This window comes from Lipotes vexillifer, unplaced genomic scaffold (assembly GCF_000442215.2).
Source record: "Lipotes vexillifer unplaced genomic scaffold, Lipotes_vexillifer_v1.1 scaffold173, whole genome shotgun sequence".
Classification (NCBI taxonomy): domain Eukaryota; kingdom Metazoa; phylum Chordata; class Mammalia; order Artiodactyla; family Lipotidae; genus Lipotes; species Lipotes vexillifer.
This window is the reverse complement of record NW_006770924.1, coordinates 61,618-77,047: the sequence shown is the minus strand read 5'-3', so window position 1 is coordinate 77,047 and position 15,430 is coordinate 61,618. Positions and strand designations below refer to the sequence as shown.

The 15,430-nt window shown below is 37.6% G+C and overlaps 1 protein-coding gene across 4 annotated transcripts in view; it reads left to right on the top strand.

Moving 5' to 3' along the window:
• ACVR1C (activin A receptor type 1C) overlaps window positions 1-15,430 on the top strand; it is an 86,274-nt gene that overhangs the window by 53,006 nt on the left and 17,838 nt on the right. For 2 of the 4 annotated variants that reach the window (XM_007446444.1, XM_007446447.1), the window contains one exon: window positions 14,616-14,855. The exons of the other annotated variants lie outside the window; for them this stretch is intronic. In XM_007446444.1, coding sequence (XP_007446506.1) covers window positions 14,616-14,855 — 240 coding nt within the window. The remainder of the gene's footprint in view (window positions 1-14,615; window positions 14,856-15,430) is intronic. 4 annotated transcript variants of the gene reach the window in all.

The following is a 15,430-nucleotide window of genomic DNA, read 5'->3' as shown; positions in this document are numbered from 1 at the left end:
CCCGCATCCCCTGCATCGGCAGGCGGACTCTCAACCACTGCGCCACCAGGGAAGCCCCTGTAATTTTTGATTGTGAGATCATGTTTTGAGGATCACATCTGGAGGAAACTTTTGATGCCTGTATTTAAAATATGTTCCTCCAGAGGAGATTTATATTAGCTACTGCCAGGTATCTGGAAGTGCTACCAACTCCAACCCATTCAGTGTTTTGATTAGGTTTTTTTTTGCCAACATATAGCATGAATTCTGGCTCTAAGCCTGTCTGTATAGATGCACACTTATGGTGAGGACCTCTCAGAGAGGTTTTTTTTTTTTTTTGCTCTACCCAAAGTCAAGGTTGAGACAGACAAATAGATGAATATACACCCTGTCTCTCTCTGCAGAAATTTTCTATTTTGTTTTATTTTCAATGTAATGCCATTCATATTTGACTGATTTATACCAGGATCTCTGATCTGACCTTTCACAATTTCAGGAACCATGTTTTATTTCCTGATCTTGTTATACAATCTGATAAACTAAGCACTTAACTACCAAGAACTGGCAGATGCCTCCAGGGTAAATGGCAGTCCCAGTGCTCAGATACCTCCTGGGATTTGCATTTTATTTTTAGCTGCTGAGCAATTCATTTATTTTCTTACCAGGTTAATATAATAGAAAAAAGAGTTTTTCATTTATATTTTATCCAGCATTTTTGTGTGTGCTGTACTAAGAAGGGCTCTGTGGACATCTAAAGTGTAACTTGGCAGAAGTGGAAACTCCAGGATGGTTTATTTTTGAAATGATGCTGGCATAATTATCTATCCATCTGGAAGAAAACAGGGCTGTACCACAGTGTCATACCATATACAAAAATAAATTACAGCTTGATTAAATATCTAATTGTGAAACATAAAACAATTTAAATGTCAGAGGAAAATTTAGGAAAAAAAAGGGGTTTTATGACTTTACAGTATCGAAGCTGTTTTTAAGTAAGACTGGAAATCCAATTGCTGTAAAAGGAAAAGACAGATATAATTGACTACATGCAAACTAAAATAAAAATGAATAATAAAAGATAACATAAATAAAACCAAGATAAATGAAATATGGGATAGAAATATTTGTAGCATATATGACTGGAAAGAAAAACTATTTAAAAGATAAAGAGCCTCTGTGTATGTGTGTGTGTGCATGTGCACATGCCTGTGTACATGGCAAGGGAGAGAGTGGAAAGAGAGAGAAGGAGAGGGGGTGCTAAATGAAAAAATGGGCAAAAAACACACATGGAAATTTTACAGAAGAGAATCTTCTAAGTGGTCAAGTATTGAAAAGATGTTCAACAAAACTAATAGCTGGGGAGATGCAAATTAAAACAACATACTATTATTTTCCACCCACTGGATTGGTAAAAGGTAAAGGAGGATGTTTTCAACTAAAAGTATCAGAAACTTAGATAATATCTTAACCAGTGAGGGAGTTCACAGCCTCAGCATGACAAGAAATCTGGAAGTAGGTTCTTTCTATGATTTGTTAACAAAGAGACTCAACAGTGTCAACAGCCTACTTCCAGTTTTCTTTTTATGTGAATTGGTGAACACCATTATTGTTTAAGACATTATTATCTAACTTTCTGATACTCTTCTCTGGTACATTTTTTTCCTCATGTTTATCTGCTTTTTCTAACAAGGGAAATGTTGGGTTTTGCTATTAGCAATCTCAAGATTCAGGAAAGACAAAAGTAAAAAAACATGATTTGCTCAGATTGGGTTGTCTAATAGAAACTGCCATGTTTAGCAGAATTATCAAAGGTCTCTCTCCTTATTGCAAGTTTAAACCAGACGTAAATACATCTTCTAACCCCAGGGAGGAGGCTTGGGTTTATTACTAAGCAGAGCAGGGGAAAAAAAGAAATAATGAAAAGCAACAACTTTAAAACAAACCAAAAACTTTATTCTTGAGAAGCTGTGGACATAGCATAGCCATCACATGGATTTTAAACCTGAGTTTCCATTGTCTGAGTGGTACTCTCCAGAAGAAAAACTTTTTTAAAGTATACCCAGACTAATAGTGTCCCCAGTTGCCTGCCAGAAGAAAGTTCAAACTCTCTGGAGAAAGGCACTTTAATATTAGGTCTCAAAGAGACACAACAAACACTTTTTCAAGGACATGAGAAGTACATAATGAAGAACAAGCACTCCAAGCTTACAGGGGTTCAAAACAGCATGAGCATGAGCCAACAGAAGAGAGCACAAAGTTTCATATATTGGAATTATCAGACAATAATTGTAGAGTAGCTATTCTATGTTTAAAGAAACAAAAGGCAAATTTGAAAAAATTTGTTAGAGAATAGGAAATTATAAAACAATGACCTAGCAGATTTGAACAATATTGAAGAAAACTTTTAAAAATTAAAGATACAATAACAAAAATTAGAAACTTAATGCATAGGTTTAACAACAATTTGTATAACAACAACTGAAGAGAGAATTAGGGATCTGAAATACGGGTCCGAAGAAACTATTTTGTATTCAGTAATAAAGAAAATACATAATGGAATATATGGAAGAGAGGGTGACAAATAGAGGAAAGTATAAGAAGGTTTGATATGTGCTTTTACATATACCATGCATATATTACATTAATAAAAATGTTGACATATTACTAGCAGGCAAAATTAACTTCAATAAAAAAAAATTACTAGAGTTAAAAAGTTCACTTTTTAATGATTAAAGTTTCAATTTACCAGGGAGTCTTTTTTTTTTTTTAATTATTTTAGATTTATTTTTGGCTACATCAGCTCTAAGTTGTGGTACACAGGATCTTTGTTGAGGCATACAGGATGTTTCGTTGTGGTGCGTGGGCTCCTCACTGTGGCACACAGTCTTCTCTCCAGTTGTGGCATGCAGGTTTTCTCTTCTCTAGTTGTGGCACATGGGCTCCGTGGCGCAAGGATTCCAGAGTGTGTGGGCTCTATAGTTTGCGGCATGCAGGCTCTCTAGTTGAGGTGCGTGAGCTTAGTAGTTGTGGCACGCGGGCTTAGTGGCCCCGCAGCACATGGGATCTTAGTTCCCTCACCAGGGATCAAACCTGTGTCCCCTGCATTGCAAGGCAGATTCTTTACCACTGGACCACCAGGGAAAGTCCCTACCAGGGATTCTTAATAAATTTAAATTTCTGTGTACTTAAGAATATGGTCTTAGACTTTCCTGGTGGCACGGTGGTTAAAAATACACCTGCCAATGCAGGGGACACAGGTTTGATCCCTGGTCCAGGAAGACCCCCATACCGCAGAGCAACAAAGCCTGTGCACCACAGCTATTGAACCTGCGCTCTAGAGCCTGTGAGTCACAACTACTGAGCCCATACGCCGCAACTACTGAAGCCCGCATGATCTAGGGCCTGCGTGCCACAACTACTGAGCCTGCGTACTGCAACTACTGAAGCCCACGTGTCTAGAACCCATGCTCTGTAACAAGAGAAGCCACCATAATGAGAAGTCTGCGCACCCGAGGAATAGTAGTCCCCACTCACCGCAACTACAGAAAGCCCATGTGCGGCAACGAAGACCCAATGCAGACAAAAAAAAAAAAAAAAAAGAATATGACCTCAAAAATAAAAAAAATATTTACAGATCTATAAGGAGAAATAAAGAAGTCCATGATCTCAGACGGAGATTCACCACTGTCTTGGTAATTGATAGAATAAGTAGATTTTTTTAAAAAACCAGTGAGACTACGTAAGGTTGAAACAACATGATTTATGAGCAACTGAATTTTTAGAAAATTATAATAGTCTTATGACATATCTGTAAGGAAAATTTCAAAGCCTAAGACGTTCTACCACAAAATTCTGCTAAATTTCCAGGAACAGATAACTGTGTAACTGTTACACAAACTCTTCCAAAACATGGACAAAGAGGAAACACTCCTTAACCTGTTTTATGCATAACCTTGATATCAAAACCCAACAAAGACAGTATGTAAAAAAGAAATTACAAGCCATTCTCATTTATGAACATATATGTAAGTATCCCAACTTTAACCTGTAACAATACAGGAAAAGGGATTCTGGGAAGCATAGTACAAGGACAGAGAAATGATTATTTGCCAAATCAGGATAATGATTACCCTGGAGGCTGGGAAAAGATATGATCATGTAGGGTATCTCCGAGTGGGGGAACAGGTAGGGGGTAAGGGGGCTGGTGATCCATGGGGGTTTATAATTATTTTTATGCTCAGTGTATATGTTGTATGCACTTTTCTGTATATTTATTATATTTCACAACAAAAGGAAAACAAAACATCAAGTTTCAAAGTAACTTTTTTTGGCCACACCGCACGGCACGAGGGATCTTAGCTCCCCGACCAAAGATCAAACCCGCACCCCCTGCATTGGAAACACAGAGTCTTAACAGCTGGGCCACCAGGGAAATCCCAAAGTAACTTCTGAGTATGGGTAAATTTATGAAAAGTACACATTCTCTTAACATCCGGAGTTGATACTGGAGAGCTAACCGGCTGAGGACATTATTTAATTCTTTCTTTATAAATTTTTATACTGTTTGTTTTGTTGCAAATGTGTTCTTTTTCTAATGAAAAAATCTAATGGATCAAAGTTTACTAAGACTATAAATGTTTCAAGGACATCTAGTTTCCTCCAATACCCGTTTAGTAGCAGAACCTAGACTTATATAGGTGTATGGCTCTCCCTCCAACTGACAGTATTTTCAGCTACTCTTACTGGTAGGTGTGGCGTAAGTTGTGGCTAATGAGTTGACTGGCAGTGTTTTGGAGAACTTCTGAGAAGACTCATTTAAAACAGAACTGGCACCTTATATGCCATCCTCCATCATGCTGCCTGGATGTAAAGGATGGAGTTTAGCAGCTGCCTTGGACTACATGATAGGGATGGAAGCGAGGGAGATAAAAGGACCTGACCAAAAACTACATGGAACCAACCTGCTAACATTGGACTATCCATCTTCAAATTTCTTTTACATGAAAGAGAAAAGGAAACTTCTATATAGTTTCCTCTGTCATCAGTAGCTAAATCTAATTCTAATGAACATAGAAACAGCAAAACAAGTCATTGAGAGTTCTACCTGCTTATTGGTTGTACCTGACCCACAGACAGGTTTCATTTGATCTACATAGTTTCTGGGAAAAAAAAGTGAGTTTCTTTATAATGTTAAACATTGAGTCAGTATAAAAATCCAGACATCTGGCTTATCTTGAAAAAATCAGAAGATTTGGCATTCTTGAAGTTGGCTGAAGCAGAAGTGACTGATTTCCTTTTTGGGCATGAGCTTTCCTTGTTCATTCATTCACTCATTCAGTACCTATTGAACTTATATCCACTGGCATAGAGTTCCTACTATCAGTAGTTTAGTATATTTTCTATTTTAATATAGTTGAGTTATTCTGTTTAATATAATTTTATGTCTGACTTTCCTTTCTTATTATTAAAACGTGTCTTTCCTATGTGAAGGAATCACATTTTGTTGCTTGTTTCTTTCATAGTGGGTTGCATTGTGATTTGTAACAGAAATGATTTCTGGTGACTCTAGGTGACATCAGAGACATGCTCAGAGAAATAGTGGTGATGTCAGATAGCATCAAGAACATTCTAAAATTGTCTATGAAAGTTCATCGAGGATAAGGTCAGGAAACCTGGGCTAGAGAAGCCTCTTATTTATAGGGTTAATTTTTATAGGAACTGCTATTTAGTTTATGCATGCACTAATTACCACCCTTCATATGGAAATAGAGTATTCAACAAAAACATTCAAGTTCTGGGTGTCTTTGTTCCCATTTTGCTACCAAAACATACAGTGACTGAAAGGGTAAGTGTAATAATAATTTCTGATTTTTCCTTTTGGAGTTCAATACACTATTTTAATACTATTGTATTTTTGACTAATTCAAATAATTAGTTTCAATAAAGAAAATACATGCACAACTTTAAAATGTGGGTACTTTCCTAATTAACCTCAGTATGATTTTCACCTTCCTGTTCTCAATTGTGTAAAGAAAAAAAGAACAATTTATTATTTATATCAGCTAGGGTAGATGAACAATGCATATTGTTAGGCACATGTCTAAATTAGACTTCAAGGCAAGCTGAAGGATTACATTTGAAGGAAGATAAAATGTGAAAACATTAGAATTGAATTTATCAAAATTAATCATTTTAAAATGTGCTATAATTATAAAAAGTTGCAGACTCAGGTAGTGAATATTATTCTTTGGGGAGCTGAAAAGTCTTGCTATCTTAATCCCTTTAAAAAATCCATTGTTGTCTCAACTTTTATGGTTTTCTATTTTAAATGTAAATTCATTGCTCTAGGCAGTGTAAGGTGACATCAACATGCTGAGAAATACTCATGGGACCCCTTGTGGAATTGTTCTGCCACCACATGAACAAATCCATTTGTAGCTCATTCTCTGAGGATTCCCCACACACCTGACAGGTGTGCCAGACAGGGATTTTTTTCCCCATAAACTGAAAGATGCTATGAATTTTACATTTTGAAAAGTCTATGAAGTATAAGCATACAAAAAGTCAAACTTGTACTTTAAATGTTTAATATAGGAAGCATTTCTTGTCTCAAGGAACAAGTACACTGATTTTAATTATGAAATTTTGTTCATAGGGATTAATAGGAAATTGAAAGTAAAATTTATAACCAATTCTAAATTGAGGATTTTACGCTATGTAAGCCCTACTCTTCTCAGTTACATAAATACTATTACCTGTTTACTCAGACATTTTTCAGGTGATTATTGTATACAGGATGTTGAACTGGGTCAAAATATCATTATCTCATGTCAGTCTTTTCCAAATGGACAAGCTGCTTTGTGTGAATGTGTTAGCTGAGGGAGAAATTCTATTAGCGTGAACTTTAGGACAGAGAAATGTAACTTTTGTCACCAATATTTTTAAGTGCCTTCTTTGAACAACGCCCTCAGCTATGAGATAGGGTGCTTCTTCCAAGGAACTTTCATTTTTCCTAAGTAAAAGTTTGGCTTAAAAAAAAATTTAAATATTCTTTGAGTAATTACTATCTAATTTCTTTATAGATATGTATCATTCAAGAATACACACTGCTATATATAAAATAGATAATCAACAAGGACTACTGTATAGCACAGGGAACTCTACTCAATACTCTATAATAACCTGTATGGGAAAAGAATCTGAAAAAGAATAGATATATGAGTATGTATAACTAAATCACTTTGCTGTACACCTGAAACTAACACAACATGGTAAATCAACTCTACTCCAATATGAAATAAAAAATTAAATAAATAAAAAAAGAATATGTGTTTTGATGACAGATTAAGAAACTGATCTCTGGTGCGTGCCCTAAAATTAAGAAAAACTGTGAAGCCGATTTGAATTCTTCCTACATTGTATCAATCTCACCTCTGCTTGAGTCAGAGTTCTTCCTACCCCTTATGCCAAAGATTATACTCTTCAATCTAACATTCTTATTTCCTTAATATATAAAATCATTGTTATTTTTAAATTCAGGTGCTGGTGGACAAAAGAAGATTTGAGGCTTCTCAGTGTTCCTCCCAGAAAACTGGCAGCACAAGGGGAACTAGCCAGGAAATGTTTTGATGTGTGGTGCTCTCTACCTGTTACACACACATGAACTCAGGCCAGATGCAGACCTTGTATACTAGTAGCCATTTATAGGTTGAGCCCTGAATGACGGAATGGCCCATCAATACCTCATCTGATATGGTTAAAAGGAAGAATTCTCATGTTATTTTTGTCATTGTCATGGCTCAGTTGAATCTCTAGATTAGAAAATATTCTGCCATTGTTCAGTACTTGATGTTCATGTTGATCAGAAACAACCTGTTTGACACGATTATACTCACTCTGAAGAAGGGGGACCATTTGCTTCCCCCAATGATGAAGCATGTTGGAGGGATCTAACCAAATTAACTTCTAACTGCATTTTTCCTGGTGACATTTATAAATATAAGGGTCACTGTGAAGAAGTAGGAGGCTAGGACAAGCTGTCGTAGGTGGTGATGGAGGGCTCCCTGTAATCAGGAGTAAAGAATTACATGGAAATGTTAGACAAATAAAACTGCATTTGTGACTTAACTCCTTGGACCCGTTCTATTTCCCATGTGTGTGCTTCACACATGTAAAGTTTTAGTTACAATATTCTTTATACTAGACTGATTCATCATGAATGGAACTAACTAACCTTTCAAGCACTAACCTTGAAATGGTTCATAAAAATTCACTTCGTCTGGATGAAGACCTCTGTTTTCTTTGCTCAAATTTGTTTTTAAACAGCTGTCCAGCCAGTATATATCTTCATCATGATCTTTTTCTTATCTGCCACATCTCTCGCTCCTACATAAAGTTTTCTCCGTATTTTTACCAGCCAAATTGCTTTGGAATTGTACCCTAGACAGGTCATGTATTCCTTAGTAGATTTGAAATTCCACAAAGATGTGGACTGTGCCCCACTCTCTGCTCCCCATCCCAGAGAGTTGTTCTCAGTGCAATATTACACACACCAATCCAGTTGGCTCCAGGTTTTGAACCAATTTAGTAAAGCAACAAGAAATCAATTAGAAATGTATTTTCATTACCATCAGGCAAATGTTTGAGATAATATGGTACCCATATTTCTGGGTGCTTTGAAATGGCAGGTAAAGGAGAATATTTGGGAGATTTCTCATTGCTTAACATGTCACTCTGTTTTTGACAAAAGAAATCACTCCTGTTGAGCTAATTAGCAAGGTAGCTTTGCATATCTTAGAGGTAATCTATTTCTTTTTTCTGTTTCAGCTGCACTTATTATTTCCACACTTTCCCCCCAGAAACCTGTGAACTAAACAAAAAGCTCTTTAACTGAAGTCAGAGGTCATAGAAGTTTGTAGGGTGGTAGGTGGACTGTACATCACCATGTCATTCAGTTGTTCCTAGTGGCATTTCTTCTGGTGCCAGGACAGAAACAGACCTATCAGAAAGCATCTCGAGCAACACTGTCTTTTTGGTTGCTTTATTCTGAGAACATTTCAAAGCCACAAGCTGGAGAAACAAATGCTTCCCTTTTCCTGGGGTGGGCGGGGGGCGGGCGGGTGGTAGGGAGGCAGTTGAAGACTTGATATTTATACATTCATGGATTCAACCTTGCAATAATAGCATCTTTTCACTTGGGGAACACTTTTGATAAAAGGAAAAGGAGTGGTTCAATGCTAAATTAGTTTGTGGTTTCTTTAGGGGTGCTTTGGACCCTCTTAAATTTATGTAGCTACTTGCTATAGCAATTTTTGGGAAGGAAGCACTAACCTTGAAATGGTTCATAAAAATTCACTTTGGATGAAGACCTCTGTTTTCTTTGCTCAAATTTGTTTTTAAATAGCTGTCCAGCCAGTATATATCTTTTCAGTCACTATATCCTCATTTTCTGTACATCGCTCCATTGTAATATATCAGTTTCTAGTCAGTTGAATGCCATTCAAATACAGTGAAGAAATATACCTTTAAGTTGAACACAAATATACTACAGGATTTTTGTGTTATTTGAAGCCACTGATCAAGTCCACATCTCTCCTCAGTTCTAAGGCATCTCCTCCTATTAGCATATACTAAAGAAATACAAATTAATTAATATGAAGGTCATATAAATCTCATAAACATCAATAATTTTTCATACTTTTAATAAAGAAAGAGAAAAGGTCAGCAGGGGCAGAAACATGGAGATCATGCCCACATTTTCTCATCTTTTTCTTTTCATCTTGAGAAGTTTGCCTCCCTAAAGCCAGAAATAGGAGGTGGCAAGGAGGTAACAGGAACTGTCCTGGGAGAAGCTGAGGCATCTAAACTGGTTCTGAACTTTATTTGGGTAGGAGTAACCACCACTGCTTTCACAATCACCAGTTCCACTCCTGTCTCTAGGGAAAGCGGCAAATTCACAACAATAGTTTAAAAAAATTTCTCCTTTCTTTCCTTTTTTCTTCCTTCCTTCCTTCCTTCTTTTTTCCTCTCTCTTTTTTTGTTCTTACCTTCTTACAATCTTTTGCCTTTTGTATGATTCCCTCCGGCTGCACAGAATCTTCCACCTCATACATTCCCTTCTTCCTGGCTTGTTAATACCTCCTTCCCCTGCGTCATCTTTGTTTAATGGACTGCAGAACTTATATAGGGGAGACTTTTGTAAGCTAGACTCTCATCCATGTGGGCTAGTGTTTGTCTCTTTTTTCCCAACCTCTTCTATTTAATTTCCTAGAGAGTGAAATAACTAGAGTTAGCAATGCAGCACTCCCAGACCTCACTTTTGGGATTAATGTATGCCACCATGGAGCTGCTTATTCCATGGAGAAATCGCCTCAGTTGACATGGTCTCAAAATTTGGAAATTATCAAATAATAAAAGTTCTCCTGGGACTTCCCTGGCAGTGCAGTGGTTAAGAATCCGCCTGCCAATGTAGGGGACACTGGTTTGATGCCTGGTCTGGGAAGATCCCACATGCCACGGAGCAACTAAGCCCGTGTGCCACAACTACTGAGCCTGTGCTCTAGAGCTTGCGAGCCACAACTACTGAGCCCACATGCTGCAACTATTGAAACTCGCATGCCTAGAGCCCTGCTCTGCAACAAGAGTAGTCACTGCAATGAGAAGCCCGTGCACCACAACGAAGAGTAGCCCTTGCTTGCTGCAACTAGAGAAAGCCTGTGCACAGCAATGAAGACCCAATGCAGACCAAAAAATAAAAATAAATAAATAAAATAAAATTATAGAAATGGAAAAAATATTTAAAAAAGCAAAAAACAAAAACAAAGATAAGAGTTCTCCTATGATCAAGAATATAAAATCTGGGGCTTCCATGGTGGTGCAGTGGTTGAGAGTCCGCCTGCCAATGCAGGGGACACGGGTTCGTGCCCCCGTCTGGGAAGATCCCACATGCCGCGGAGCGGCTAGGCCTGTGAGCCATGGCTGCTGAGCCTGCGCGTCTAGAGCCTGTGCTCCACAACGGGAGAGGCCACAACAGTGAGAGGCCCCCATACCGCAAAAACAATAAAAACAAACAAACAAAAAAGAATGTAAAATCTGTTAGAAAAATTAATATTTTCATCCGAGATAACTTATTAAAATGTATTCTTAACTGCACTACTGTCTTTTTCTACCATGACTTATTGGGTGTAGACCACAGTTTTCTTCATTTGTCTCCTGTAGAGATTACAATCAACATTTGGTTTAGAAGATAGTTTTACAAATGTTTGCCTTAAAAATTGCTCAGTGCTTAAGGAGCTCTTTCTGGATGCTGTTGCTAGCCTTTTTCTAGCCGAGTCATCTTTTTTTCCTTACTAACTCGTTTCAGTAAATTGTTCACAAAAGTAGAAACATTGCCCATCTGTAATAAACATCCCTGAGAGCAGTAGCCGTCACCAGAGCCGTGCACTTTTATAGATATTATTCTATTTTCAGGCTTGCTGACCTTTCGCCTCTTTATTGGTTGCCATAGTGATGATCTGAGCTCTGCTTAATAGAGCTTTACTAAAATGAAGACAATCAATAAGCTTTTTAACAGTAATGTTTATATTGATATTTCCTAATAACATGTATCAAAATAAAATTTAGCCATATAAATGTATCCAGTAGTGGAGTTTTATTTTTAAAAACATGTTTAGGTACATGTTTATGTAAGTTGCAATGGTTAAGTACATTCTGTGGCTTTCTTAGAATTCCTGGAATATCTTTGTGAGGACATAAAAATATGGATGCAACTTGAAATGTAGATTTGAAAGATTATTGTGAGGTGGATTATAAAACTTTTTTATAACAGCAAACTTCAGAAGTGCAACTTCCATGGTTAATGATTTCTCATTCAAAGTCAAGTCTGAGATCTCTTGTAGCACCTTGTCCTAAGAACACTCAAGGCCAAGCTGTCCTCATATGCACCTGTACAATTTCTAATGATTTCAGAGGAATCCTGCAACACTCAGGAGAAGAAAAGGTGGTGATCTGCCAAAATTCACCTGGCAAAGTAGAAGAGCATGAAATATGTTTGTTTCCAAAGTTCACTTAACAGTTTTAAATATTTTACTCATTGGTAGTAGATAGACTACTATTTTTAGGCTTATAGTGAAACTTTTATGAACACATCTTTGAGGAATTTGATTCTTTTTCCTTTAGAATTAAATAATATTTGTTTTCAAATTATGTTCACATATTCTGGTTAACATGTTGTAAGTAAAATTCAAGTACATTTAGTATAATAAGCTCTCCTGGGTTGTCATTACCAAGAAGGAAGTCTGAGGGGTGACTTAATTCTTCCTCTCATTAAGAACTAGCATATGTTTTTTGGAAGAAATCAGATAATAAATAAGTGAATCTATGGTGTGCCAGGTGGTGATAAGATCCAGGAAGTTAAATAAAACAGGACAAGGGTATAGAGAGTAAACGGGGAGTGAGAAGGAAGTACTAGTTTAGATAGAGTTGTCAGCCAAAACCATCATCTCTGCCTGCATTATTGCATCAGGCTTCTAATTGGGTTGTAGGTATTTCCCAGGTAAACATCCTCGCTGCAAACATTTTTGCAGCAAACAGTTTTTGCCATGTAACTAATTTGCCGTAAGGTAATTTTGCCATGAAAAATGAAATAACTGGTTGGCAGTTTGGTTTCATTTCTCCATTGATGGAGTACTCCTATTTTTTAAAATTTATTTTTATTTTTTTTATTTTTTGTGGTACGCGGGCCTCTCACTGCTGTGGCCTCTCCTGCCGCGGAGCACAGGCTCCGGACGCGCAGGCTCAGCGGCCATGGCTCACGGGCCCAGCCGCTCCGCGGCATGTGGGATCTTCCCGGACCGGGGCACGAACCCGTGTCCCCTGCATCGGCAGGCGGACTCTCAACCACTGCGCCACCAGGCAAGCCCTGGAGTACTCCTATTTTTATATTAGATAAATCTTAGCCCTCATAATGGTCTCTACAGTGATGAGTAGATGTGGCGATCTTAAAATACTGGATGACAACAATTATATCGACTTGATAGAAAAGACGGTAATAAATTACTGGAAGTGTGAAATAAGAGAATGTAAAGCCAGATTGCATACGATACTAGAAAATGATAACACATTGGTTTGCATATCCTTCGGTGATTTGAAGGTGCAGAGTTGAACCCACATTTCCCATGCAACTTTGGAATGTCTATCAATAGACGTGTGACAATTTGCCAAGAACAAACAACAGCATAGAGGCTTTCGTAAAGCAATACAAAGCTCAGTTACAAGTGTGCATCCTAGCGTTTGGAAACTGATACCTCTCTTAATTAAGGAATAAATTTTAGCGAAAAGGTGTGATGCTGAATGAGGAGACGAATCAACAAGCAAAAAAAAAAAAAGGTATAAAATACCATGAACGAAAGACTTGGAAGACAAATGCTTAGGTACAACTCATTAAATAAAATTATTTATGCAGTATCACCATGAATCTCTTACACGTTTTAAATGTATTCAAATATATTGTATTTCACTATAAAGTCTTTTAAATTTTGTTATTCATTTTTCACTGTTTCATTGTTTCCTTTTTAATGTCACTTTTATTTTTTGTTATTTTATCTTTTACAGCAGAATTGCCTTATGGCCGAGTAGTTATTCAACAAAAATGTTTGCGGCAAAAATGCTTACCGTGAAAATACCAGATACATTGTAATTGGTTTCTTAGCTTTTACTTTGTTCCCCTAGTGTCTGTTCACACAGCGGTCACTCAAGATATAAGTTAGATCCTATCTTTTGTCTGTTCAGAACCCTGTGCCAGCTTCCACTTGGAATACAATTCACAGTCCTTTTAGCCTTCAAGACCCCACATGATCTTTTTCTTTTTGACCTTCCTGACCCCATTTCCTTCTACCTTTCTCCTCATTTACTGCACTTGAGGCAAAGATTGTTCCTGAACACTCCAAGTAGGTCTCCACCTCAGGGCACCTTGCACTTGCTTTCCTTCTGCTGGGAACATGCTTCCCTGAGATACTTCTCTTGTAGCTCCCTGCCCCCTCCTCAGAGTGGCCTTCTGTGACCAGTGTCTCTAAAGTAGTGTCCCACCATCACTTTGTCTCTTTGTTCTGTTTTCTTTTTCTTCATAGCACTGATGATCTCTTGCTTTTGTATTACAAACCCATCTGTGGTTGCATGAGAACATAAGCACCACAGAGCAAGGATTTGGGCTCTCTCACTCACTGCTATATCTCCATCACCTGGAATAGTGGCAACATATTGCAAGAGCTCAGTAATTATCTGTGGCTAAAAGAATGAATGTGCCTTAAAGATGGATTACTGAAAAATGGGGAGAAAATAGTAATAAAATGTCAAATGGTTTGGAGGTTTTAAAAAGGATCACAGGTGCTAGTGCTTTCCATGATCCTAATTCTATCTTCCATTATCACCTAGCAGTACAGAACTGCAACTGCATCCTCACCTCAACTCCCTTTCCCTGTCTTTGCTTTTATCATAGAGAGTCTTCACCAACTAACATGAGTGCATACTATGTGCAGCTGCACATTATAGATGTAAAATTTTGGTGATTGCATTTCCAATTTCTAAAATACTTAACGTGGGTTAACATATGGTCATGTTCTTTCTTTTTTTGATTACAGCATCACCAAATGCCCCAAAACTCGGACCCATGGAGCTGACCATTATTATTACTGTGCCAGTTTGCCTCCTGTCCATAGCTTCACTGCTGACAGTATGGGCATGCCAAGGTCGACTGTGCACCTACAGAAAGAAAAAGAGACCAAATGTGGAGGAGCCCCTTTCTGAGTGCAATCTGGTCAATGCTGGGAAAACTCTAAAAGATTTGATTTACGATGTGACTGCCTCTGGATCTGGCTCTGGTATGTGCCTATTGTTCATTTTTCAGTAAGAAAAACTCTACTTAAAAATAACACCCATTTTAACAAGAAAGGGCCCAAATATTATTAATTCCATTTTTTAAAATGCTTGATATGGTACATGGTAAATTCTGGCATGGAAACTCCTTTCAGGATTTGATGAAGAGGAAAAACTGTCCTGGCCTAAAGAATGAAGTCTTCTCAATTGCTTTTTGTGCCTTTAGGTGTTCAGATTCTCATTTTCACATGGCTTCAGAATTTATTTCTGAAGCCAGAAAGAGTTTTTTTTCTCTGCCCTCTCCCACATTATGGTTAGTAATAATCATTGTTGCCATCTTGGTCATGTTTCATGGGCACAAAATAGTTACGGGGCTTAAGCAGTTGAGTTCTGGGGAAAACATATTAGTTATGCAAAGTAGCGTTCTTTGCTTGTGATTATAAAGGTCTCTGGAATTGGTAGACAACCCCTGGGATCAAGAATGTGGTCTTAAAGCATAGAAACGGAAGATGAAAGGGAACAGCACAGCATTCCTGGGCTGGCTTGTGCTCCTAAGGTTATATGACGACTCGTTCCCTCT